Genomic DNA, 23090 nt, shown 5'->3' on the forward strand with positions numbered 1-23090 from the left:
GCGGAGCCTGGGCTGGGCAGGCCTGCACAGGGAGATCTGAAAGTGGCCAAATCCCAGCAAATTAGCTAGAAGCAACAGAAGCAAAACTGTAACATACATACTCAGAGAAATGTGTTAGTGTATTCAACTTTGGGTCTGATCTTGGGTAGACACACAGATCTATAGCACCTGAACATAATTTTTCCCTTTCCTCATATTCCTGGATTCCTGATGTGGGTGAGCAACTATTTCATTCCATTCTAACTTTCAACCCTGTACAAACCAGTCAATTTGTATGGGGAGAACATTTATGCTATGTATATTTTACTATGATTTAAATAAAGCAGCAAACATTAAGAAATGCTCTACCCCGGTCTGCCTGATTCCTAAATTCATTGTGGTTCATTTCCAGGGATTAGGCTTTAAACCTAAATACAATGGAGAAGACCTCTCATGTACTGTAAGAAATCTTCAGAGAAGTACTACATACAAATTTAGGGTATGTGGCTATAATTTTTTAATTTGCATCATCTTTTTAAAAAGATTTATTTATTGATTTATTTGAAGGCAGAGTTACAGAGAGGCAAAGGAAGAGAGAGAGAGAGAAAGAGAGGAGAGAGAGAGAGAGAGAGAGAGAGAGAGGTCTTCCATCCGCTGGTTCACTCCCCAGATGGCCACAATGGCCAGAGCTGGGCCAATCTGAACCCACGAGCCAGCAGCCTCTTCTGGGTCTCCCACATGGGTGCAGGGGCCCAAGGACTTGGGCCATCTTCCACTGCTTTCCCAGCCTATAGGAGAGCGCTGTATATGAAATGGAGCAGCCGGGACTAGAACCTGTGCCCATGTGGGATGTTGGCATTGCAGGCAGTGGGTTTACCCACTATGCCACAGGGCCGGCCTCCATCATCTTTGTAATATAAAATTATACACTCCACTAGAGAAAAAACGAGTGTCTTTGCTGTTTGAAATTAAGCCTCTTATTTTGCATCTGGTTCTCAAGAATACTCACTCAACTTGTTTTTTATGTGCAAACTATGTATGCAGTTTCAAGTCATATGATTATTTCCAGTGGCCAACCAAAATATCTTTTATTCAAACAGATCTTTGCCTACAATATGGAAGGAAGAAGTAACTCCAGTGGAGAAGTGAAATTTACTACCTGTCCAGATAAACCTGGATCCCCTACAAAACCATATATAAAGGGAAAGATCCATGCACACAAAGTAAAAATTGGATGGGGTAAATAATGCTATTGTATTTAAAGTTTGCTCTCTCTGTCTTACTATTAACTATTGAGAAGAAATCCTCCTCTAATTTCCCTCAACCTTATAAAATATCCCCTTAACCACTTGTATGTTAAATGCTCTGCAATGTAAATGAGTTGAATTATAAACCATAGTACTTTTTCTAGTTCTCTGTTGAATTTTCTGTTACTATCTCATTAATTCAAAACATGAACAAATTACTGAACTTCATACAGGTTCTTAAATATTGTGGTATATTAATCTGTTTTCCATTGAGATAATAAAATACATGAGGCTGAATGATTCATAAAGAAAAGAGGTTTATTTAGTTTATAGTTTTTTTTTTGTTTGTTTCAATTTTTTTTTTAATTTTTTTTAACTTTTATTTAATGAATATAAATTTCCAAAGTACGAATAATGGATTACTATTAGTTTATAGTTTTAAAGCATGGTACCAGTTCTTTCTAGGCCTCCTTGGTTGTGTCACATCATGGCAAATAACATCACAGAGGAACAGGAGGAAGATGTCACATGGTGAGACAGGAAGCCAGAAAAAAACAGAAGGGGCCAGGCTTGCTCTTATATAACAACCTCAGTGACCTAATTACTTGCTGCTAGGCCCCACCTCACAGATTCCACGCTACTTGAACATCACCACTCTGAAGGCCAAGCTTCCAACATGTAAACCCTTGGGGAACAAACCACATTCAAACCATAGCATATGGTTATTCCAAGTAAGATTATATCTAATATAGAGGTCATAGTTAAAAAGCTACACCAGTGATTAATGTCAACTTGATAAGAAATTTTATAAGTGCTTTTGCCTCTAAACTACAGAAATCAATTTTTTAAAGATGTATTTATTTATTTGTAAGTCAGACTTACAGAGAGGCAGAGGCAGAAAGAGAGAGGTGAAGGGAGAGTAAGAGAGGGAGAGCAAGCTTCCATCCGCTAACCCACTGCCCAAATGGCCTCAATAGCCAGGGCTGGGCCAGGCCAAAGTCAGGAGCCAGGAGCTTCCTCCAGGTCTCCCACGTGGGTGCAGGGGCCCAATCACCTGGGCCATCCTCCACTGCTTTCCCAGGTACATTAGCAAGGAGCTGCTTTGGAAGTGGAGCGTCCAGGACTTGAACCGGCACCCATATAGGATACCGCATGACAGGTGGTGGTTTTACCCACTATGTCACAGTGCTAGCCTCCAGAAATCAACTTTATAGCACATATGTGAATACCTAGCATTTCAGTGTCTTCCAGAGAACTTTAAAGTATGTAAATTCTTCATGTCCAATATTCTAAGTATATAATGAGTTAACTTTTATAATCTGTATTACTTAAAATATTAAGTATTTTGTTTGCATTTTCCCTCATAAAAATTGTTAATTTATGAGATAATATCCAAATGAAAGACTTATAAATTTATTCAATGGTAATTTTAATTTTATTTTTCCTTTTAGAACCACCTACAGATAATGGTGGAACACACATTTCAAGTTACAGTTTAGAAGTTAGTGAAAATTTAGATGGTAAGGCATCCTAATTTTTTTTTAAGATTTTATTTTGAAATAATTTTAGACTCACAAAGAAGTTGAAAAAATAATACAGAGTCCCCATGTAAAACCTTCATTCAGCTTTTCCTAATATTAATATCTTATACAACCACAGTGCAAATATCAAAACCAGGAAATTGGCATTGGTGTGATACTATTAACCAAACACCAGAACTTACTTGAATTTCTCCAGTTTGGGGTAACAAATCATATTTACTTACTGGTGTCTTTCTGATTTTATGGTTAATTCTACTGGAAATAAAAAATATAATTGGACAAAATTAATTTCCAAATTAGTTTTTTATTATGTACATATACATGAGCTATCATGGGAACCCATAAAACTTATAGACTATCTACAAATAAATTATACAAATTTGCTTTTATCCTTTCAGTGAATTTCTGGAATATAGTCTACACTGGCAACACAAGGGAATTTCTGTATAATAAACTGCAACCTGGAACTACTTATAATCTGAGAGTTTTTTGCACTTCACCTGTAGGCCAAAGCCAGGTGAGGAAAGAGAAAGTGAAAAGTTTTTAGATTGGGGATTAAAACAAACTATATCATATTACTAAATGATTTACAAAACTGATCTTGAATTCAGTATAGTCATGTAGTATTTTGTATTTCTCTTAAGCCTTCAGATATATTGACTATTCAAACACCTGCTCTTTCTCCTGCATATTGCCAACCTTCACCTTTAAATGGTAAAACGAAGTCCACAGAAACCAAACTCCAATGCGGTGAGCATTCTTTGTGTGCTATGACTATGACTAACTTTCCTACTTTGTACTTACAACTTTTCATTTTTTAAGATATAAAATATTATTAAAGCAGATCAAATGGTTTTTTACTACAAAATAAAATATTGCTTAGCAAATTGTTTCCTACTTCATAATTGAAACCACATTTAAGTGTCCATAAAATAAATTTGAAAACTGACATGATATTTTGAATCTTCTTATTTTAAGTGCTTTAACAGAGCTTTCGTTTGTATTATTTTAAAAGAAATACCTTTGAAACTGTGAGTATTTGCAAAAAAATTATTTGTTTATTTTTATAGAAAAGCCTCCTGCTGATATAAACTTTGACACACTTATACATGTCAAAAAGGCAAAAAATGACCAAGAAGACACATCAGGACACCCTGGCTCTGAAGTGAGATGCACAGTGAGTAAATGAATTCCTGAAGAATCCATGTTTCTGGTTACAAGCAGCAAGCAGAGCTGAGGAAGCTATATTGTCTATTTGGTCCATTTGTATTTCATTTCATTTTAAATGAATGTATTCTTTTTGATCTGCAATTTTGTTTTTAATTATCTCAAGTCTTGTGATCACATAATTCAGAAATTTGTACTGATGGTGTATCTCCTTTACTTTAGTTCTTCTAATGAGTTGACAAAAGCACCATTACTAAACAGAAATATACAGCAGTTCCCCAATTTTACTTGTTTCCAAATAGCTGTTTGCAGACAATACTGAATTATAACTTAATGTAAGGTAGTAAAAACTTCAAAAGTGAAGTTTAACTTGGTATTCTATCTGGTCATGCTGACTTTCAATGCACCTGACCTTAAAAATCATCCATAAAATGCGAGAAATGCTAAATATTCTTTACTTGACATACATAAACCAGACTAAAACACTTTTCAGTAAGTAAAAGGCACCAGTTTTGATACAGGAAACTCTAATTAGATTGACATCATTAAGACCAAAAATATGAAGTAGACAGTGCCTCCTGCCTTCAGCTCTTGTTGCCTTTAGCAGACTATTGAACACAAACCTGAACAAAGTGAGTCTTGCTGGATTCTGAAGCACTGAAGAGATTTCCCTAATATTTAAACATAAACCCAATCTCCCAACAGGCTTTGCAGTGACATTCACTATTTTTATGAAAAGTTGAACATTATTAAGTCCAATCATAGCCTTATAAAGGAAAAAGAGTGAGAGTATTTACTGAGCTGGAATTACTACCAAAATTTCAACAAACTCCATCATTTATTTAACCACACAAAACAATTTTGTCCAACAAAAATACTCTGTCAGCCATTCATGATCTGAATGAGTGAGATCAATTAATTTATGGGACTGATAAACAATGTCATGAGACATTTCTGTTTTGTAATAAGGTGGTAGCCACCTATTACTTATTGATATCTTTTTAAAATCAGCTATCAAGTCTGCCCTTTCATTCTTCTTCTTAATGCCAGTGAAAATAACTTCTGTTCCAGGGATGTATTTCTTGGGATTCTCCAAATACTCCATCAGAGTGTCCTCTCCCCAGGTGATACCTTTGTTCTTGTTGGTGTCTGTGTAAGAGAATCTAAGGGCCTAACCTGTCTTCTACCCAAACAGATCATGTAGATTTCATCTAGTCTTGTGCCTATGTCCCTTCCTCATTTTTCCATTGATGGCATTGGGCACATTTCTGAACAAAAATCTTTCCTTTCTCAACATCACCCATTTGTAATTAGCTCTTTCATCACTTGCGCTACAAAGATCTGCACTCAGAAGTTGGTTGTCCTGCTTGCAAATGAATATATACTTTTACTTCTTGAGAAAGAGGGAATGACCATGTTTACTTAATCATTTGTGTATTTTCTCATTTATTTGTTCATTTGTAGCTTGGATCTCAGTCAATGAAGTGTGAGACTTTACCAGTCCCAAGTCCTCCTTCTCAATGGAAAACACCTGTGATAACCTGCAAAGGACCAACCTGTGTTGTTGTTAGTTGGGGAGTATGTTATCAATTTATTTTTTAATTTTGATAGCATAAAACAATAGTAATTGGCTTAGAAATGCTTAGTAAAGTCTTAAATTCTCTAAGGAGTCAGAATTTAAAATTAGGTAGGTTCCCACAAATCTTGGACCATGGCTTCTAGAACACACCTGGGACCTAAGACTTATTAAGAAGGCAATGGCAATGGCAATACTCCTCTATAAATTCTGCTTTTGAGGAGGATTATAAATTTGGAAACCCAAATAGACTATAAATAGATAACTAATAACATTTTTTAAAGAAAAACAAGAATAATAAAGTTAAGTCAATCTATACAATTATAGAATTTGGCTTTTTAAAAAAAAGTTTAAATGAGAAAAATCTCTGGCAATGTATGTTTGCATGTAACACATAAGAAATGTGATTATAAGATAATTAAGCCTTGGGGCTGGAGCTGTGGCATAGAAGGTTAAGCCTCTGCCTACAGTGCCAGCATCCCATATGGAAGCCAATTTGAGTCCTGGCTGCTCCACTTCCGATCCAGCTCCCTGCTAATGTGTCTGGGAAAGTAACAGAGGATGGCTCGAGTGCTTGGACCTCTGCCACCCACTTGGGAGACCCAGATGAAACTCCTGGCTCCTGGCTTCAGCCTGGCCATTGTTGCCATTTGAGGAGTGAACCAGAAGATGGAAGATTGATCTCTCTCTCTCTCTCTCCCTCCCTCCCTTCTTCCCTCTATTTCTCTCTTTGTAATTCTGCATTTAAAATAAATCTTTAAAAAAAATTAAGCTTTAGGCCGACGCCGCAGCTCACTTGGCTAATCCTCCGCCTGCAGCACTGGTACCCCAGGTTCTAGTCCTGGTTGGGGTGCCAGATTCTGTCCCCGGTTGCCCCTCTTCCAGTCCAGCTCTCTGCTGTGGCCCGGGAAGGCAGTGGAGGATGGCCCAAGTGCTTGGGCCCTGCACCCGCATGGGAGACCAGGAGGAAGCACCTGGCTCCTGGCTTCGGATCGGTGCAGCACGCCGGCCGTGGTGGCCATGCGGGGGGTGAACCAACGGAAAAGGAAGACCTTTATCTCTGTCTCTCTCTCACTGTCTAACTCCACCTGTCAAAAAAATTAAGCTTTAAAAAATTATTTTGCATCCCTGTGAATTTTCTCCTGTTCAAAATAATCAAGTTAAAAAATATAATAATTGGGTAATTATGCAGCCACATGGGTATCTTTGAATTTGTCTTCCCTTTCTCCCAGACTAGCAGATGGTCTTTAATGTTGAAATGAAAGCCTTAGTCTGTTAGTAATAAATGACAAATATGACTACATCACTGTACGAAGCTTGGTTTATGTTTGAGTTCACTAATCAATAGTAATTCTAACATTAATATATCTAAATTTGCTCTTTTTAAGTAACTTATTTAAAAATAATCTTAATCAGGGCTGGTGTTGTGGCACAGCAGGTTCAGCTGCCACTTACAACGCTGGCATCTCATGTCGAACTGTCAGATCAAGTTCTGTCTGCTCCACTTCCAATCCAGTTTCCTGCTAATAAACCTGGGAGGTAGTAGATGATGGCCCAAGTGCTTGGGTCCCTGCCACCGTGTGGGAAATCCAGATGTAATTCCGGCTCCTGGCTTCGGCCTGACCAGCCCTGGCTATTGCAGCCATTTGGAAAGTGAATAAGCAGATGGAAGATGTCTCTCTCGCTCTCTCTTTCTCTCTCTCTCTCTCTCTGCCTTTAAATAAATAAATAAATAAACTATTTTAAAAATCAACTAAAATAGGGGCCGGTTTTGTGGCACAGCAGGTAAAGTCTACACCTGCAATGCCAGCATCTCATATGGGTGCCAGTTCGAGTCCCGGCTGCTCCATGTCTGATCCAGCTCCCTGCTAATGGCCTGGGAAAAGTAGCAGAAGATGACCCAAGTGTTTGGGCCCCTGTCAACCATGTGGGAGACCTGGAAGAAGCTCCTGGCTCCTGGCTTCAGCCTGGTTCTACCCAGGCCATTGCAACGACTTGGGGGGTAAACCAGCAGATGGAAGACCTCTCTCCTCTTCTCTTTCTCTGACTTTCAAATAAATAAATAAATCTTTAAAAATAAATAAAAGTAATCTTAATAAATTATAGATGTTCACCTAATATGTAGAAGAACTAATCATTTTCCTTAATTTTATTTGAGGCTTTTAATGTTATGGTGTTCTGCCTTTTGTTTAATTATTTCTACATTTATCTTTATCTTACATCATTTAATAGATTATAAGCTGTGACAATGAAAGTATCATGGTGTAACTCTCCACAATATCTAGTACAGTCACCAGTTAGAGAAGAAATTCAATTTCTGTGTTTGTGTCTTTCAGATTCCTGAATGCAATGGTGCTGAAATCACTGACTACCGACTAGAATGGGGACAAATTGAAGAATCAATGCATTTGATTTACACCGGCCCTTGTCTGAGTTACAAAGTGAAAGGTCTCATTCCTGGAACTACATATTTCTGCAGAGTCCAGGTAAACATGACAGTTCTTCCAATGTAACCAAAATAACAGTTATTAACCTATATTATCCACATTTGTAATACTGGCAGAATTTCTAGTGTAGAGACCAGAAAGGAGTCACAGAATTACAAGTCTTAAATATTTCTTTGAAGATTTACTTTCTTTATTTGAAAGGCAGAGTTAGAGAGAAAGGGAGAGAGAGAGAAAGAGAAAGAGGTCTTCCATCCACTGGTTCACTCCCCCAAGTGATTGTAACGGCCTGGGCAGGGTCAGGCTAAAGCCAGGAGCCAGGAGCTTCTTCCATGTCTCCCATGTGGATGGCAGGGGCCCAAGCACTGGGGGCATCCTCTGTTGCTTTCCCAGGAGCACTAGCAGGGAGCTGGATTGGAAGTAGAGCAGCCAGAACTCCAACCGGCACACATATGGGATGCTGGAGCTACAGGTCGCAGCTTAACCTGCTATGTCACAATGCTGGCCCCATAAATATTAAATTTGCTCACATTCGGTGACAACACGAGCTCTTTCACTTGGCATTTAAAGCCCCATATAATCTCTCATCTATTTTCCATTCCAAATCGGTATGTCTTATGTTCTCCACAATTCTGTTTCCCAAATTTTACTGAACTCAGGAATCACCTGAAAAACCTGTTTAAAAACAAAAATTCCAGGGCCAGTGCTGTGGCATAGTAGGCTAAGCCTCTACCTGTGGTGCTGTCATCCCATATGGGCACCAATTCATGTCCCAGCTGCTCTTCTTCCAAACCAGCTTCCTGCTAATGGCCTGGGAAAGAAGTGGAAGATGGCCTAAGTGCTTGGGCCCCTGTGCCCAAGTGGGAGACCCGAAAGAAGCTTCTGGCTCCTGGCTTTGGATTGGCCCAACTCTGGCTGTTGCGGCCATTTGGGGAGTGAACCAGCAGAGGGAAGACCTTACTCTCTGTATCTTCCTCTCTCTGTAACTCTATCTCTCAAATAAATAAAATCTTAAACAAAAAAATATGGATTCTTATACGCCCACTCCAATTTATCAAATGAAAATTTCTAATATAGAGATTTGCTAATCTGTATATTTAACAAGCATCCAAATAATAATTATCATCAGTTAGGAAAAAACACATGAAAGCTTAATCATGAATATATCTGTTCTACCACCACCCCCAAGTATCCCTTGTACATTTGTTCATACTGTACTCTTAGCTGGGTCCCTTCTAACCCAGCTCATTCATAATGTTTTCCTGATAGTGTTAGCTGGAAGAGATCTCTTCCTTTTTTGAACAACTAGAATTTTAAAATACAAAACTTTAAGGTTTGAGAGAGAGTCCAAAAGTCTGATATGTTTTCCCTATGGAGTTTAAACCATCAAAATAAACTGGGAATATGGGTCATCTAATCTCTATCTCCAAGACTAAATTCTTCATCAGATTTTTTTTGAATGTTCCTACTGTTTATTGGAAAAAATGCCCTCACAATATATATTTATTAGTCTATTGCAAAAATCTAAAGAAGAGGTTATAAATTAAGATTAATGCTGTTGCAGTGGAATGCTGAGACCTTAAGGGATGTAAGACATTAGAAAGATAAAAATCAATGGAATGAGTTCCCACCACAATGGAGTAGATTCTTTCCTCTGAGATCCTCCCTCTTAAAATCAGAAAACCTTAAACATAACATAACAAGCAAGTATAGGAAGATGTTGAAAGGTGAATAGAAGAACACAAACTGCCTAGGAACCTCAAACTTGGTGAAAACATAGTGGTGAGACCCCTAGTTGTCCTTATCATAAAATCACCCTTTCTAAGAAAGGGTGCTAGGGAAGGTTCCAACTCAAAACTGCCAAGAGGAATGGAGAGAGCAACAGAAACTCCAAGAAAAGCCTACTACCTTCAGCAAAATGCCCAGGAAAAGGGTGGCCTAACAACAGGAAACCTTTTTTGGCAATACCCATCTTACTCCAGCCAAACTTTAATAGAGAAACCATAGACATCCCTGTTATTCCTCAGCTCCTGAAGTTTCAACAGGTTAAGCAGGAAGCCAACCCACCCAGAAGCAAGCAAAAACACTTAAATATCCCCACCCAGTAGTTTTGGCAGAGCCTAGCAAGGAGTTAACCTTCCATCCCCTACCTTATGCTCTTCTTCCAGCTGGTGAGTGTGGCAGGCAGGGAGTTGACAATTTTCTATACATCTCTGTCAGAAGCAAGCAACATTCTAATTCCTCTACAGGAAGAGTATTGGCAAACTAAGCCTCCGCCCTCACCCAACAGCAACAGACTGAATAAGATGGTGTGATTCATGCTAGATTGTGCTTCACTTTCCTCCTTACCCTGTGTCAATGAGACCTTGTGAGGAACAGCGCCTCCATATTCACGTAGCAGCAGTTAGATTGAAGCAAGCCTAGCCAGCACTTGGGTTTCCCTCCACACAACACCAGTAGGGAGCTTATCCTCAACATTCTCTCAGTATCAAATAGGCTGATGTAGGTAATGGGAAGCTATGCTAAATTGCACACCCACTTCCATCCCTTGGTGTCATCAAATCCAGCTAGGAACTGAGTTTTTACCCCCAACCTACAGGATCCAAGAGGGGTGAGTGAGTCCTCCACTTACCCTCTAAAGACTCAGTGAGGAGCTGAACTTGTACCCTCATTCAGAGGCACTAATACAGTGCAAGCAGTTGCCCCACTTTTGCTGAAATAGCATCAGCAGAGCCTAGAGAGGAGCTGACTATGCATCCATCTAACCCTTGTGCTATATCTCAAGAGAGTTAGTGCCAACTAGAAAATTATTAAATAACACCCAGAATTTTGTTGTATAATCTTCAAAATGCTCATAATAAATAGAAAATCATTAGATAGGGGCTAGTGCTGTGGCATACAAGGCTAAGCCTCTGCCTACAGTGCCAGCATCCCATGTGGGCACCAGTTCTAGTCTCAATTGCTTCAATTCCAATCCAGCTCCCTGTTAATGTGCCTGGGTAAACAGTGGAGGATGGCCCAAGTCCTTGGGCCCCTGCACCCACGTGGGAGATCCAGAAGAAGCTCCTGGCTCCTGGCTCCTGGCTTCAGCCAGGCCCAGTCCAAGCCATTGCGGCCATTTGGGGAGTGAACCAGAGGAAGATCGATCTCTTTCTCTCCTCTCTCTATTTCTGACTTTCAAATAAATAAATAAAATATTTTTAAAAAAATCGTTAGGTATTAGGAGAACCAAGAAAATCACAAATAGTTTCTCCCATTCTGTAAGTGGTCTCTTTGCTCTATTGATTGTTGCCTTTGTTGTGAAGAAGCACTTTAGTTTGATGAAACCCCAATTGTCTATTTTGCTTTTGTTTCTTGTGCTTTGGAGGTCTGAGCCAGATATCACTTGCCCATTCCAATGCACTGAATTATTCCCCAATGCGTTCTTATAGAAGTTTCAAATTTTCAGATCTCACATATAAATCTTTAATTCATTTTGAGTCTATGTTTGTACACTGTGACAGATAGGGGTCTAGTTTCAGTCTTTTATGGACAGCTTTAGCTATTCAAAGTCCTTTATGTTTCCTTATGAATTTTACGATTGTTTTTGCTAGCTCTGGTTTTCTTACTATAGGATAAATTTTGAATATTTTTATCTGACCAATAATTGAATTAAATGACTCTAAAAATTCATGAGACAAAGTGCTTGCTTGGATGTAGTTCTTGCCCTTCTTTATACATTTGCTCTTAGTGTTAAATGTATAGTCACATGGTTTAGCTTAAGCATTGTGCAGTGAAGCACAGAAATCCTTTATTACAACATACAGTAAGGCCGGCGCTGTGGCTCACTAGGCTAATCCTCCGGCTTGCAGCGTCGGCACACCGGGTTCTAGTCCCAGTCGGGGCGCCGGATTCTGTCCCGGTTGCCCCTCTTCCAGGCCAGCTCTCTGCTGTGGCAAGGAGTGCAGTGGAGGATGGCCCAAGTACTTGGACCCTGCACCCCATGGGAGACCAGGAAGAAGCACCTGGCTCCTGCCATCGGATCAGCAGCACGCCGGCCGCAGCACGCCGGCCACGGCGGCCATTGGAGGGTGAACCAACGGCAAAGGAAGACCTTTCTCTGTCTCTCTCTCTCTCAGTGTCCACTCTGCCTGTCAAAATAAAATAAAATAAAATAAAATAAATTTAAAAAAACAACATACAGTAAGGCATCAACCAGCCCCAAAGAGTAAGTTATTTAATTTCCATGTACTTATGTGGTTCATTGTTTTCTTGTTATTGATTTCTAATTTTATTACATTGCGATCAGATAAAATAATATGATTTCCACTTTGTTTTCAAATTTGTTGATATTTGTTTTGTAACCTGTCATATGGTATATCCTGGACAATGTTCCATATGCTGTTGAGAAGACTGTGTATACCACAGCTGTTGGATGGAATGTTTTACAGATGTCTGTTAGATCCAATTGATCAGGGTGCAATTTAACTTTGCTGCTTCTCTGCTGATTTTCTGTCTGGATGATCTGTCCATTTTTGAAAGTGGTACCAAATTCCATGACTATTTTTGTATTGGAGTCCATATCTCCCTTTAGATAGATTACTATTTTCTTTATGTATCTGGGTGTCACAATATTGGGTGCATGTATATTTATGATTGTTATTTCCATTTATTATCACATAATGGCCTTCCTTGTCTCTTTTCACTAACTTTAATGTAAGATTTATTTTAAATGATATAAGTAGGGATACTTCTGCTTTCTTTTGGGTTCAGTTTACACGGAATATTTTATTACATCCTTTCATTTTCAGTCTGTTCATGTCGTCAGTGGTGAAGTAAGTTTCTTATAACCAGCATATGGTTGGGTCTTGATTTTTTTTAATCCATTGGGTCACTCTGTGTTTTTACCTGGAGAATTTAATTAATTTACACTGAAGGTAATTGTTGATAAGTAAGTTCATACAACTGATATTTTAATGCTTGTCTTCTAGTTTTATTGTAATTCCTTTCTTTCTCCTCTGACAATGTTACTTTGTGATTAATGGTTTTCTCTAGCAATGTGCTTTGATTGCCTGTTATTTTTGTCAGTTTGATTATAGATTTTTGCTTTATGGTTACCATGGACTTACAAAACATTTCTTTAGGTTGTAACAAGTTATTTGGAAAAGACAGCAACTTAACATTGATTATTAAGGTAGGAGAAGAAACAAACCAAAAGAGGTAGGAAATACTAATAAAGTTCACACTTACATATTTGTCTTGACATTCTAAATTTTTGCTGTCCTATTTTACCTCTTTATCTATTGCCTATCTCTTACCATTTTTGTATAGCTGTTATTTTTGTTTTTTTTTAGTCTTCACATTAAAGATATGAATTATTTGTATATCATGTTACAATATTAGAACATTCTGAATTTGTATGGTTACTCTTGCCAGTGAATTTTCTACTTTATGATATTTCCTTCTTACTTATTAGCATTTCTTTCTTTCAGTTTGAAGAATTCCCTTTAACATTTAATATGTGACTGATCTGGTGGTTCTAAACTCTCTTAGCTTTAGTTTGTTTAGGAAGATCTTTGCCTGTCCCTTGTATCTTAAGAATAGCTTTGATGGGCACAGTATTATTTGCTGGCAATTTTTTTTCTTCAGTGCTATGACAGTCTTATCCATGCCCTCCTCCCTAGAAGATTTCTGCAGTAAAGTCTGTAGTAAGGCAAATTAGGATCCCTTTCTGTGTTATTTGTTTCTTTTCTCTTGCAGCTTTCAGAATCCTCTCCTTTTCTTTAGCCTTAGATAGCTTGATTATAATGTATCTTGGGGTAGATTTGGTTGAATTAAGTCTGACTGGTGATCTTTGACTTTCTTGTAGCTAGATAGCTGTATCTTTCTCTGGCTTTGAGGAGTTTTCAATATGCTTTTTCCATTTTGGCATTCTCAAGTCACTGTAGAACCCCAGTAACATAGATAAAATTCTCTCTTTCCATGCTGTCCCAAAGATCTCATAAGCCACCTTCTTCATTCCATTTGATTCTTTTTTTCTCCTCCAACCATGTACTTTCAAACTGCCTGTCTGAAAATACACTTATTCTTCTATTTGACCTATTCTGCTACTGATGCTTTCTATCATATTTTTAATTTTGCTTAGTGTACTTTTCAGTTAAAGATTTTCTATTTGATTTATTTTTTAATTGCTTCCATATCTCTGTCAAGTCTCTGTTAGAGTAGTAAGTATTTTCTCTGGGTTCTTTTGAAGTTTGATGAGTTTCCTTAAAACAGTTACTTTGAAATCTCCATCTGAACATTTGAAAATTTCAATTCCTAGACAGTTTCTGTCACCTTACTTTGTTCATTAGATAAGGTCACGATTGCCTGGAAGTTCTTGTCACTTTTTGGTATACAACATCATCTCTCATTGAAGGATCAGTTATAGTAATCTGGTTTTGTTCAGGGATGTTCTTCCAAAAATTCTAGGCAGTCTGTTTATTTGCCCTGAGTTTTATGAACACTTCTGATGTTTCAACACTAGATGGCACCCTTAGTAGAGGTTTGTTTCAGGTCTGCTGCATACTTTCTTTTCTTTTTCATTCCTACAGTGCTTCTCAAGATCAGATTTTTACCAAATCTGAAGTTGATATGTTCTTCATAATGAACTGGGGAAGTACCTAAAAGGGGTAGTATATCCCTACAAGCCTCTTCTTGGGGCTGCCTGTGACACTTCCATCAGCCACTAGTCATGCTGTCTAGACTATAAGACTGATCGGCTGGGGCCATGGAACTCTATTTTGCACTGTAGTGGGTCCAGAGATTCCATCTGAAGGCAGTGGCCTGAGTACAAGGATAATTAGGATCTGCCAGTATTGTGTTTTACAAGCCTTGCACTGAGTCCCAAAACAGTTTTGTGGTTTCTAAAAAGTCTGCCTACAGTTGCAGGAGTGTACTTCAGCTGACTGGGTAGTCACTAGACCCAGTGAAATCATGGGAGTCCCACCAGGCAGTTTTCTATCTGATACTGGGGCAAGAATACAGACTCTATCCCCTGTCAGTGTTGGGCTTACCGACCTAGCAATGAATCCAAAGATATGGGTCCAGTTGTTTCTTATTGTCTGTCCAAGGTTGGAGGCAGGTGATAAAGGCAGTCCCTTGTCCATAGAGACTAACACTAGGCTGTGTCACGTGTGGTTTTTACAGCCCCTGGGCCCTACACAGTCTCAGGGCTATAGGCCAGGCCTACTTGAGGCCACGTATAATACAGCAGAAAAGCATCCATCTAATGGAGCACAGATCTCCATCTGATGCCAATGCTAGTCTACTGAATCCATCTCCAAGCAAATACCTGGAAGTAGAGGACTTCGGGCTTTATCAGATGCTTGGTCATAAGGCAGGGGGCCCAGCTCTGAACTCCAAGGCAAACTCCTGAGCTCTTTCTCCTGTTCTACTCTGCATCAGCTTGAGTATTGTTCTGCTTTTTTCCCAGAGGCAACCTGGCTATTAAGGGTCCAAATACTCAGCCTGAAGATACAGGGGTAGGGGCTGCCGGGCCCTGTCCAATTTTAATGAGCCTAGCACTTGCATTTAAGGCTAAAGAGTTAACTTAATCCCCCTTCCAATCCCTCAAGTGAGAGACATGTATTCCCACTGTGTGCTACGTGGATCCAGGGGTAGAGTCATGTGAGCAACCCCATCCTACTTTCTTCAATGCAACTTTTCTTATTATTATACTAAAAGCAAGTACTGTGGTCTCTCACATGTTTTCCGTAGCTCTTGTTAAGGTAACACAGTGGATGAGTAACTGTTCAAATGGATGCCTGTGTGGGGAGGTGGTAATTGAAGCATCTTATTGAACTAACATCTTGTTCTACCTGCCTAAGAAACAAATTTAAACCAAAATAACATTTATAATTACCACATATAGAATGAAATATTTAGATATAAATTCAACAAAACATATAAGTATGTTGAAAACTATAGGCCGGCGCCGCGGCTCACTAGGCTAATCCTCCACCTAGTGGCGCCGGCACACCGGGTTCTAGTCCCAGTCGGGGCACTGAATTCTTTCCCGGTTGCCCCTCTTCCAGGCCAGCTCTCTGCTGTGGCCTGGGAAGGCAGTGGAGGATGGCCCAAGTGCTTGGGCCCTGCACCTGCATAGGAGACCAGGAGAAGCACCTGGCTCCTGGTTTCGGATCAGCGCGATGTGCACCGGCCACGGCGGCCATTGGAGGATGAACCAACGGCAAAGGAAGACCTTTCTCTCTGTCTCTCTCTCTCACTATCCACTCTGCTTGTCAAAAATAAAAAAAAAATTTAGGAAAAAATTGCAAAAGAAAATCATCAATTTCTTTTTTTTTTTTTTTTTTTTTTTTTTTGGACAGGCAGAGTGGACAGTGAGAGAGAGAGAGAGAAAGGTCTTCCTTTGCCGTTGGCTCACCCTCCAATGGCCACCACGGCCAGCAGAGCCAGGTGCTTCTCCTGGTCTCCCATGGGGTGCAGGGCCCAAGCACTTGGGCCATCCTCCACTGCACTCCCGAGCCACAGCAGAGAGCTGGACTGGAAGAGGGGCAACCAGGACAGAATCCGGCACCCCAACCAGGACTAGAACCCGGTGTGCCGGCGCCGCAGGCGGAGGATTAGCCTATTGAGCCGCGGCACTGGCTGAAAGTCATCAATATCTATAGGTAGGATAAAGAGTTCTTAGACTTGATATCAAAAGTAAAAGCTAGGAACCAGTGTCAGATTAAGCAAATTAAGCTGCCAGTTTGAGTCCCAGCTGCTGCATTTCCAATCCATCTCCCTGCACCTGCGAAAGCAGTGGAAGATGGCCCAATCACTTGGGTCCCTGCACTCACATGGAAGACTCAGATGGTCCAGCCCTGGTCATTGAGGCCATTTAGGAATGGAAGATAGATAGATCTCTGTCTGTCTGTCTGCCTATCTATCTATCTCTCCCTCTTTCTCTGTAACTCTACCTTTCAAATAAATAAGTCTTGTTTGAAAAAATAAATGCCATAAAATAAAAAAATATATAAAATGAATCTCTCTAAAGTTAAAAAAATTTACCCTGCAAAAGGCCCTTTGGAAAGGTGCAGTCTAGGAGAAAAGATTTGCAAAAGCAATATCTGACAAAGGACTAGTATCTACAATATGCAAAGAACTCTCAAAATTCAAGTTAGAAGTTCAAATGACCCAACTGGAAAATGAACAAAAGACTTCCACAGACAATTCATTGAAGATGATGTGCAGGTGCCATGAAAAGATGTTCAACCCTATTAACTATTAGGTAAATGCACAGTGAGATGTCATAAAGCACCTGTCAGAATGGCTAAATTAGAAAATAGTAATAACAACAGATGCTTTGCTGCCAAGAATGTAGAAAAACTGGGTAACTCATACATTTCTGATGAGAATTAAAGCCCCTGTTGAAAAGAGTTTGGCAGTTTCTTATAAAACTAAATATGCACTGACTTTACACTTAGAACTCTTGGGCACTTATCCCAGAGTAATGAAAACTTACATCTGCACACATAAAAAGCTGTACATGAATACTCAAAGAACTTTTATTTTTAAAAGCCAAAATCAAGAAACAGCTCAAATGACCTTCAACAGGTAAATGGTTAAACAAACTGTGAGATACCCACACCATCACATACTATTCAACACTAAAAAGAAACAAACTACTGATAGACATAATAACTTTGATAAATATAAAGGGAAATATACTGATTGAAAAAAATACATGTAAAGTTTACATACTGAATTCCTCCATTTGTATAACATTCTTGAATTGACAAAAGTAAAATAATGAATAAATCAGTAGTTGCCAGGAGTTAAGAAGAGGAGGAAGAAGAGGATTACTGTGTCTATAAAAGAGTAACACAAGGGATTCTTCTAATAGAACTTCTGTATCTTAACTTTGGTGGGGGTCCCATGAAGCTGTACACATGATACACTAGAAGAGAACTAAAAACACACACAATGAGTGCATGTAAAACTGATGAAACCTAGGTAATGTAAATGGACTTTACCAATGTCAATTTCCTGGCCGTAATATTGTACTAGTGTTGTACAAAATATCACTTTTAGAGGAAAGTTGGCAAGGGGGATGTGTGAACATATAATGACCTTTCAAAGTAAAAAGTTAAAAAAAAATGAAACTTGATGAATGAACCTGAACTTTTGGCTACCAGCATCAGAGATAGAAACTTCAAGATTAAGAAAAGGAAAAAGGTTTGGTGGGGCGGTTGATGAGTTTGGTTTGGGTATATTTGTTCTGAAATGTCCACATTGGTGCTCTTCTTTTACCTTCCCATATGTACACTCCTCACCTTCCTAAGTATGCAGCCTAAAAGTTTCAACACACATTTCAGCAACTTGAAAGAACCATACTGTTAGAGTATGAGTTTATAAATATTATTTTGTTAGGCAACAAAATGGTTTATGCACAAAAATGAAGTAATAATGTCTAATAATACATACATTTTTTTAGGCTGTCAATACAGTTGGAGTTGGAATGTTTGGAATAACTGGCGTAGTAACCACACCAGCAACTGTACCAGCAGTGGTACCGATGCTACATGAAGTTGAGAAGAAAGTTTCTACCAAATTGGCATCATCTTGCATTGCAATTCAATGGGAGGAACCAGACTGCCATGGTTCTCCAATCACTGGATATAACATTGAATATGGAGACAGAAAAATTTTGACTATTGGTAGGAAAACAGAATGTGTTCTGAAAAATCTACAGCCTGACACCATATACAAGTAAGTCACTTTGGGTGGATGGAAAACTTTTTGAGAATTTTGAACAAATCGGTATTTATATAGTGTGCATAAGATCTACTTCGAGCCAGCGCCGCGGCTCACTAGGCTAATCCTCCGCCTTGCGGCGCCAGCACACCCGGTTCTAGTCCCGGTCGGGGTGCCGGATTCTGTCCCGGTTGCCCCTCTTCCAGGCCAGCTCTCTGCTGTGACCAGGGAGTGCAGTGGAGGATGGCCCAAGTACTTGGGCCCTGCACCCCATGGGAGACCAAGAGAAGCACCTGGCTCCTGCCATCGGATCAGCGTGGTGGGCCGGCCGCAGCGCGCTGGCCGTGGCGGCCATTGGAGGGTGAACCAACGGCAAAGGAAGACCTTTCTCTCTGTCTCTCTCTCTCTCTCTCTCTCACTGTCCACTCTGCCTGTCAAAAAAAAAAAAAGATCTACTTTGAAAGAGAGTTCTACAACATCAGAGAAATTTGGCATTGCTAAAGCCAATTTATATTTCTCATCAATAATTCTCAATATTGATTATGCAAATCAAATTTTGTTTTGAAAATTTGTCTCTAATAATTAGTATTATACGGTGATCAATATTCCCACTAGGTTACTAGGAGTTTGGCTTACATGTCAAAAATTATTTTCTTTACTACATATAAATTAATATATCTTAATTCTTTTCTTACCACTAGAATCAGAATCCAAGCCATCAATCATTATGGATTAAGCCCTTTTAGTCGGCCAATAAGAACCAAAACTAAGCCATTACCACTTGAACCTCCACAACTCGATTGTGTGGCCTATGGACACCAAAGCCTCAAACTAAAATGGGGCTACTCTTCAGCTAAAGGTTTACTTTCCAACCTTATAAACTACAACTTGTTCATGTATAGTCGCTCTGGCAGGTAAGCTATTTTTACTATTTAATATGTATTATAATAAAATTATATCTTAATCTTATAATCTTATAATAAAATTATATCTTAATCTTATAATAATCAAAAGTCATTTCAGTGAGCTAATAAATGTGAAAGTAAGCTATTTTCATGTTAGATATCCTTTCTTAAATTCTTATTTATGATTTAACTCTATTTTTTCCTCTTCAAAAACATTTCTTCCTTTATATAATACACATTAAGTACCAGGAAATAAAAGTTAAATACACACACACACATATGTAAAAGCCAGCACTTTACCATCATGATATTTATGATTTGGCTTTTCCTTTGTATTTTACCCATCTGGCTTTAAGTTGATTTCCTTAGGCCCCCATTGAAGTTTTAAATCCAGTTTTAACTCAGTTATATAAAGAATTATTTGGGGTCGAGTATTTGACCTAATGGCTGTGATGCATTCCATATCATAGTACCTGGGTTCAATACCAAGCTCTGCTCCTGACTCCAGCTTCCTGATAATGAAGACCCTAGGACACAGCAATATGACATAAGTGATTGTGTTCCTGCCACCCATCTGGGAGACCTGGATTGAGTTTCTGGCTCCTGGTTTTGGTCCCAGCAAGGGGCCATTATGGGCAACTGAGGAATAAGCTAGCAAATGGGATCTTTATCTCTCTCTCTCTCTCGCTTGCTCTCTCTCTCTCTCTAGCTCTCTAGCTCTCTAGCTCTCTTAGCTCTCTGCCTCTCAAATAGTTGTTTTAAAAAATAATTATTTGTATCTCTATTACTGAAATAAATATTTATTCCCTCATCTCTGTTTCCACCCCCAGATTTTCTGTCATTTACCATGGGCCTTCTCAGACTCACAAAGTGCAAAGATTGGGTGAATATACTCAGTACAAATTTAAAATCCAAGCATGTAATGAAGCTGGTGAGGGACCACTGTCCCGCATCTATACTTTCAAGACAACCAAAACACCACCAGCCATACTTAAAGGTAAGTATAATAAGCCATGATTCTAAAGTTTGTATTAGTTTGAATTCCAATAGCTCATACATAAAAACTCAACAGTAAGGTTTATTTTAAATATTCAACTATATAATATCAAAAGAGACTAGTACTTAATTATGTATTCAAAGGGCAATGTAGGAGTTAATGAGACTCTCATAAATATCTTAGAGTTCATCTAACTCAGCCAATGACTCTATCACCACTGCCATTTTTAACAACAAGGAACTAAGTCCCCAAAATGATTAGTGACTTAGCTAAAGTAACCTTGAGTCAGTGGCAAAGTCAAGATTAGAACTGTTGGGACAGGTGCTGTGGGGCAGTGGGTTAAAGTGCTAGCCTGCAGCACCAGCATCCTATATGGGCGCTGATTTGAGTCTCAGCTGCTCCACTTCAGATCCAGCTCCCTGCCAATATGCCTGGGAAAGCAGCAGAGGATGGCTGAAGTCCTTGGGCCCCTGCACCCATGTGGGAAACCTGGCAGAAGCTCCTGGTTCCTGGCTTTGGCCTGGCTCATCCCCAGTCGTTTCTCATTGTGCCCATTTGGGGAGTGAACCAGCGGTTGGAAGATTCTCTCTCTCTCTCTCTCTCTCTCTCTCTCTCTACCTCTCCACCTCTCTACCTCTCTACCTCTCTCTCTCTCTCTCTGTAGCTATGCCTTTCAAATAAATAAAAATAAATCTTTTAAAATAAAGAACTTTTGACTTCGATTTCCATCACAGTGCTCCTTTTACTCTGTCATGATTCCCAATCCTTGCTATACCTTTTATTTTCTCAAATCGCTTATTTCATAAAACATTAATAGGCACGATTATAATGACTAAGCCTTTAAAAAGACTATATAAACTTAATAAATTTAATTTCTGAAACTGAATTTACTCTCCGTAAACAGTAAAATAAACTGCTATCTATAATGTATAACATTGAGACTAACTTAGTCGTTAGAACCCAAGAGTTGAGGAATCCTTCCTTCCCAATTAGGATATTTAGCTGTTCCAATCAACCCACACATGAGCCCAATCACTATTATTAAATGATTGTGTTCAGTTTAAAGCAAACTGGAACATATTAAAATTAAATATGACTTAGACCACAATAATGCTTTTCTCTCTTGCTAACTAATGTCCTACATATTTAATTCCCATTTTCTTGATGTGTAGAGAAACTAATAACATGAAGCAAAAGAGCCTGTCCTTCTTACACAGCTTCTGTGATCCTGAAATACAATTGTTAACATGCGTGAAAATGCTTCCAAATCTATAATGTATCGTATACATACAATGAACAAGATTATAACAGTAGTGATTAAACAAAAGTAATAAAAGTTGTAATAAGATGTTCCTAAAAGTTAATAAGCATTAATGTTGATAGTTTTAATTTCTTACAGTTTCATTATAGTCATTAAGATGTTTGATAGTATAAAAGGCTTTGCAATAAGGACTATATGTCTTAGATTAAGCCTATACATGCTGATATTTAATGACCATGGAATTGTATGAGAGATTTCAATATGTTTACGATCATCTAGGACAAATGGAATCCTCTAAACTGAAATTCTCTTTTCCTAGCACCTAAATTACATCAACTGAATAACAACATTTGCAAGATCAAATGGGAGTCTTTGAAGCCAATAAAAGGAGATCCTGTTATTTACAATCTTCAACTCATCAGTGATAAAGGAACTAACTTGGTAAATTCTTGCAGATTTATTCTTTAAGTATTTATAATTTTATATTTTAGTAGGGATTTAATTCTTGTCAAGAAGTTTTTATAGGCTGCTTAAAGTAACTAAATCACATCTGATAGTCTCATCTGATTGCTGAAGTTTATGTACATAACACTTATTTGGGGACAATTAGTTTATTCATTCAATTATCTTATTATTATTGAACTACTAGCATTTCTTGGACCCACTTATCACAATGGACAACTTAATTCCAAGTCTAATGCAATTAAACTTTACCAATTATAAGTTTTTGCTATTTCTTACACTGACGAAAATTACCTAAACAGTACTAGGTCCTCAGAATATTTAGAGAACTTCTTTTCTTTTTTTTTTTATTTTTTTAAAGATTTATTTACTTGTTTGCTAAAGTTACAGAGAGAGAGAGAGGGAGAGGGAGACGGAAGGTGGGGGAGAGAATCTTCCATCTGCTGGTTTATTCCCAAAATGGCAGGGCAGAGCCAGGCCAAAGCCAGGAGCCAGGAGTTTCATCCATATATCCCACGTGGGTGGCAGGGGCCCAAGCACTTGGGCCAACTTCTGCTGTTTTCCCAGGCCATAGCAGAGAGCTGGACCAGAAGTGGAGCAACCGGGAATTGAACCTGTGCCCATATTGGATGGTGGCATCACAGGCGGTAGCTTAACCTACTATACCACAATGCCAGTCCCTAGAGAATTTTTTTTTTGACAGGCAGAGTGGACAGTGAGAGAGAGAGAGACAGAGAGAAAGGTCTTCCTTTGCCGTTGGTTCACCCTCCAATGGCTGCCGCGGCCAGCTTG

General features: G+C 38.9%; 1 protein-coding gene and 1 pseudogene across 4 annotated transcripts in view; one reads left to right on the forward strand and one right to left on the reverse strand.

Annotated features, from left to right (window-relative positions):
• The window catches only part of LOC100338274 (fibronectin type III domain containing protein 3C1), a 47177-nt gene that overhangs the window by 23332 nt on the left and 755 nt on the right, over positions 1 to 23090 (forward strand). For 3 of the 4 annotated variants that reach the window (XM_051827360.2, XM_070067076.1, XM_017349677.3), the window contains exons 14-25: positions 392 to 478; positions 1080 to 1218; positions 2678 to 2746; positions 3166 to 3284; positions 3412 to 3517; positions 3838 to 3944; positions 5399 to 5512; positions 7847 to 7996; positions 18414 to 18688; positions 19375 to 19587; positions 20409 to 20575; positions 22156 to 22277. In XM_051827360.2, coding sequence (XP_051683320.1) covers positions 392 to 478; positions 1080 to 1218; positions 2678 to 2746; positions 3166 to 3284; positions 3412 to 3517; positions 3838 to 3944; positions 5399 to 5512; positions 7847 to 7996; positions 18414 to 18688; positions 19375 to 19587; positions 20409 to 20575; positions 22156 to 22277 — 1668 coding nt within the window. The remainder of the gene's footprint in view (positions 1 to 391; positions 479 to 1079; positions 1219 to 2677; positions 2747 to 3165; positions 3285 to 3411; positions 3518 to 3837; positions 3945 to 5398; positions 5513 to 7846; positions 7997 to 18413; positions 18689 to 19374; positions 19588 to 20408; positions 20576 to 22155; positions 22278 to 23090) is intronic. The other variant, XM_051827361.2, reaches the window with a different exon arrangement.
• Positions 4773 to 5238, reverse strand: LOC108178677 (cytochrome c-like; annotated as a pseudogene).

This window comes from Oryctolagus cuniculus, chromosome X (assembly GCF_964237555.1).
Source record: "Oryctolagus cuniculus chromosome X, mOryCun1.1, whole genome shotgun sequence".
Classification (NCBI taxonomy): domain Eukaryota; kingdom Metazoa; phylum Chordata; class Mammalia; order Lagomorpha; family Leporidae; genus Oryctolagus; species Oryctolagus cuniculus.